The sequence below is a fragment of the Sinocyclocheilus rhinocerous genome, unplaced genomic scaffold (assembly GCF_001515625.1).
Source record: "Sinocyclocheilus rhinocerous isolate Xijiao unplaced genomic scaffold, SAMN03320098_v1.1 scaffold480, whole genome shotgun sequence".
Taxonomy (NCBI): domain Eukaryota; kingdom Metazoa; phylum Chordata; class Actinopteri; order Cypriniformes; family Cyprinidae; genus Sinocyclocheilus; species Sinocyclocheilus rhinocerous.
Genome location: NW_015655401.1, coordinates 231248 through 236427, shown reverse-complemented (window position 1 = coordinate 236427; position 5180 = coordinate 231248). Strand labels below are relative to the sequence as shown.

General features: G+C 35.6%; 1 protein-coding gene across 1 annotated transcript in view; it reads right to left on the bottom strand.

Annotated features, from left to right (window-relative positions):
- LOC107718080 (solute carrier family 12 member 7-like) overlaps window positions 1-4787 on the bottom strand; it is a 22528-nt gene extending 17741 nt beyond the window's left edge. The window contains exon 1 of the mRNA XM_016525027.1: window positions 4566-4787. Within this exon, the coding sequence (XP_016380513.1) occupies window positions 4566-4689 (124 nt within the window). The 5' untranslated portion in view covers window positions 4690-4787. The remainder of the gene's footprint in view (window positions 1-4565) is intronic.
- Window positions 4788-5180: the final 393 nt, after the last annotated feature.

The following is a 5180-nucleotide window of genomic DNA, read 5'->3' as shown; positions in this document are numbered from 1 at the left end:
ATTCGGCGTGGCATGGAGGTGATCAGTTTGTGGCACTGCTGAGGTGGTATGGAAGCCCAGGTTTCTTTGACACTTCATTTCCAGCGATATCGTTGATTTGATTGCAAATGATTGCAAAGATACTATTTAGACTGAACTGAGCTGGATGATGACATCACTGAATTCAATGACGAACTGCCTTTAACTGAAAAATTAGTGTTTACTATTGTCATTTTGCATTATTGACACACTATTTTCCTAATTAATGCTGTTCAGTTGCTTTGACACAATCTGTATTGTTAAAAGCGCTATATAAATAAAGGTGACTTGACTCGTCATATTACACTTGCCAACTTTGTAAATGGTTACAGAGAAAAAAATTGACATTATACACTAAATGATTGAGTGTACCAGAATTTTAAGTCTCGCCAAACACAACAGAACAGAAACAACAGAAACATACGAGGTTGTTAGAAGACGCAGAACAAATGAAAACAAAGCATTCTAAAATCTGCTCAAAACATCAGACATGTTTGTTATCCTGTGACATTCTCTAACTTCAAGCAACTAAAGCTGACTTCTCTAAATTGCAAATCAGGTCAAAAATCTCTGAAAAATGCATGTAGCGTATTTAGTCTTAATTAGAGCTTTAACCATTTTTTTCCTCCCTCAGTGTTGTTAGCTTTGGACCAGACATAAGGTGTACAAGCACAAAAAATAAATAAATAAATAAATAAAAATAATAAAAGTGAAAATGTTAACTCTATTGACCAGACATGTTTATTCTTGTCTTGGGAAAACATTACACAACTCACATTTTCCACATAACTCTTCATCTCTTCATCTGTTATTTTAGTCAAGAAATGTAACTGAACCCTTTCATTTACTAGACGCTGTTGAAACAAATGAAGGGTCATGTTGCCATCTTGAAATAGCCCAAAAAGTGTTGATACAGCGCTGAAATCCAGTATACTGTTTAATATACCATGATTGTTTGCAGTCACTAAACCAATATATGCAGCAAACAAGCATGATATATTTTTCTAAAGATATTTGAGAAGGTAAAATGTAAACAGATCATCCAGATAATTTTTTGTCTGTCCAGAAGTCACTCAACTTGTGTTCCCCTCAAACTATGACTTGATGTGGTTAACAGCTCTTTTAATATGTTTTAATCTTAAACCCTCACAACAGCAGATCTGTGAGCTGTCTACCTCACAACTCTGCCTAAAGGCAAGAAACATATGGCAATGGTAAAAAAGAAAGTGAAACATTACCAATGTATATGTAAAGGTCAAACAAGCGTTTTTTCCAGTATGTGAAATTTCAAATGCTCAACATTAATTACAAGTTGATGTATAATCGTAAGCTTACTCTTGCCATTGTAATGATTTTTTTGATGATCCAAATCGATGAGATTCAAACTCACCTAATGTCTCTACATTCAAACCTTCTTCACACTCCATGCTGAGACAGAAACAAAGGTGTGAACATCTCTGATGGTCTGAGTGGTAAGAACCTTTTTACCTTTCTCTTGTTTGGTTAAAAGAGGAGACACTGTGCCTCAGTAAATTGCTGTACAGTCTCCTCTGATGCAAATCCGTCTGTTGGACCACAGGACTGCAGCTGACTTCTATTTCATTCCAGTTCAATAGTCTTCATGTAGTCTTCTCAACCTGTTGCAAGCAATGCTAGACCAACTTCTTAGTTTTGTCAAGAAGGATGGTGATCTGTCTGAAGGGGATCAGCCTCTCTCTTTTCCAAGTCTCCTACATCTCTCTTCTTCTCTCAGTTTTTATTCCAGTATACACTTTATGAAGGTGATATCAGCCACTTCCTTCCCTCTAGTTTGTCTTGTCCTCTGTGAGGTTCAAAAACAACATCAGACTGGCTCTGTCCTGTATTTCTTTAACCCTCTGTACTGGATCGTTGACTGGCGGCGCTGAACGCAAGTCTTGAATGACTTGTCATCAACTCGAGGAGGGGAGGGGGGATTACAGTAAAGGCTTTTTCAAAACCAGTTAGTCAGCCAAAAGAGAATATGTGCAGAAAGAAAAACTGAAATCCAGTTCCAGCATGCTAGACCTCATTTGTGTAACTGCAGAAACATTTCAAAGTGAAACAAGAGGAGTGTGTCCAGTGTGAAATTACTGAAGTGGGTACAATATGATTATGATAAACATTTAAAGATTTATATATATAAATATTAGATATGGAAATGAAATCAATTTATATTTAGTAGTTTACAAGCAGTGACAATCAAACTACTGAATGAATTCAAGACTGAACACATTGCTGCATTGATGTACAGGTATATTGCTGCTGTTTAACGGACAGAGAAAGTTGGTTTTAACGTTGTAGTAAATTGGGAAATATGTATTTCCCAGGCCTGTGCTGCCATTGGATCTAATTTCATGTCTCTTTCCACAGTGAGAATAGAACAATAACAGAGTAGGTTCATAAAAAAACTTTCAAGGCTTCCGAAACATCATTTTCCTGAGAATTCCTTCTGTGTGGCTTGTAAGTTTTGTTTATCATCCTGTGCACAGCTAATTTTGTATACAAATGATGAAATCCCAAAGGGACTAGTTTGAGAAGTTTTGGAAAAGCTCATAGTTACTGTATAAAGACATGATTTTAAACGTATAATAGACTCTACTACTAATAACTGTTTTCTTTGAATACATTTTAAAATGCCATTTATTCCTGTGATGGCAAAGCTGAATTTTCAGTAGCCATTATTGGAATGCCACATGATCCTTCAGAAATCATTCTAATATACAGATTTGAATATTTATATTTTATATTTTTATAAATATCTTTTAAATGCATCCTTGCTAAATAAAATTATTCGTTTATAAAATATCAAATATTTGAACACTGCAAAGCCTGAGATATTAAATAATAGTCAGAAAATCTTTTTTTTTGTTTTTTTTGAGTATCATATTATATATGTGGTAGGAATATGGTGCGCCTACTCAAGGAGGGAAAAAACATAAATTTTATTCAGAGGCCAAAACTAAGCAAAAATATGCAATTTAGTGCAGATGTTATTTATGTGCCCAAAGAGAAGATGACATTCTGACAGCTTGTCATGCAAATTAGTTTTCATTCTAGATCTCCCAATAGTCATAGTAAGATGATATTTCAATGCTTAGTTTTATGATCAATACTCAGTAGCTTTCATTTTAGCAATACAATGATGATTGAGAGATGTACAAATAAATGTTCCTCAAAAGACTTATGTATCATATTTGCTACTCACATTTTAACATGATTTTTCTGAAAAAAAAATTATGTACGGATTAATCAAGTTGTTTCAGTCCAGTAAATCATTAAATAATAAAAACAATAAAAAAAATTCTTGTTTACTATATAAAAATCATAATATTTTTATAAAGATTTCACAATAAAAAGATGACCTGAATGAGGACATGTTTAGAGTTGTAGGCCTTTTACTTGTCAAAAAAGTTTGAACTATCAATCAGATGGCAGAATGCATGTACAGCAGGTTTTTCAGCAAAGTTCTGACCTTGTTAATTTATGGAAATTCATGTACTGTATCAAATATGATATAGTAGGATTTATAGGGTTAATGAGGTTTTTTTTACACAAGCAGTATTTCATCTTAAAAGGGAAACAGCACAATTAAACGTATTTTTTCATGGAAAGTTTTAAATAGGTCAGTTTAAAGGAAGAGGACAAATTCCATAATGATGAGCCACAAGCTCTGCTACACACCCCAGTACACACATTAACACACATAAAAGAAAAAAATCTGGATTATGCAATTCTTATGTGAATGGATAACTAAAAACTTTAAGACAATTATGTCTTTTCCAATAGCGTTTCAAGTCAGAAAATGAAGGAACATTGATCAACAACTTCCACATTTCATGTAAATAATGATACAACAACACAGTAACAAGTTACACAAGAGCCCTAATGCAACTTAAAATGCCTGATGATTGAACTGACTTCTATTTAGTTCTTATTCAGATTCTGTCATTTACTCACCCTCATGTTGTTCCAAATCTGTGTGAATTTCTTTTTTCTGTTAAACACAGAAGAAGATATTTTAAAGAATGTTGTTAACCAAACAGTTGAGGGTATCCATTGACTTCCATAGTATGGAGGGGGGAAAAAAACTACGGAAATCAAAGGCTACTAGAAACTGTTTGCTACCAACATTCTTCAAAATATATTTTTCTGTGTTCAGAAAAAGAAAGAAATTCATACACTTGAGTAAATGATGACAGAATGTTCATTTTTGGGTGACCTGTCCCTTTAAATTTCAATGGAACCCACAAAAGAAAGTTAATCTAAAGAGAAACAGTGAAAGACAGAGAAAAAGAGAAATAGGAAAATGGAGGGAAAAAAGACACTAGGAAACTGCCACTTGTTTACATTCCATGAGGAGATGATTTCACAAACACATGCCAGTAAACATGGCACACATTTGCTTTTGAGGATACGCTCACTGTAAACACAGACACTTTTAATAAAACCCAAGCCTTTCACAGCAAGTCTTTAAAAGTTCTCCTCTTCTGTTTGCACATGTCTAGGCAGGATTCCCTGACTCTCACCTAAGTAGGGTCCTGCTGCCGTGTGTGGCTCCTCCTTGTCCTCTTCTTTCATTATCTCTCCATCATAGTCTGCATTTGAAATTGGGGTGTCCTCCACCGGCACCACTGTGAAGTTAATGGGCATTTTCCCCTCATACCATGTGCTCAGTGTTATATTCCTTGAGTCTTTTTTTCTCCGTCTCACTCCAAGTCTCCTGGGCTCGCCAGAGTTCGAAGTTCTCTGACTTCTTCACAACTGTTGTTCAGATGCGGCAGCCCATGTGATCCCTTTCAACCAAATAAGGAGCTGTACACAACTCCTCCCTCTGGGCAATGGGCTGTTCTGTCCTGCCACAGAGCTCTGAGCTGGTGCTTCCTGTTTTGTGTTAACTGCCCTGCTCGTTGTACCTGTGAAGGCTGGGAGGGAGGTGATTGTTTGCCGTGTCAGAGTCATCTGAGACTGCCCAAAGTGATGTTAACCAAAAGAGAAATAGGAAAATGGAGGGAAAAAAGACACTAGGAAACTGCCACTTGTTTACATTCCATGAGGAGATGATTTCACAAACACATGCCAGTAAACATGGCACACATTTGCTTTTGAGGATACGCTCACTGTAAACACAGACACTTTTAATA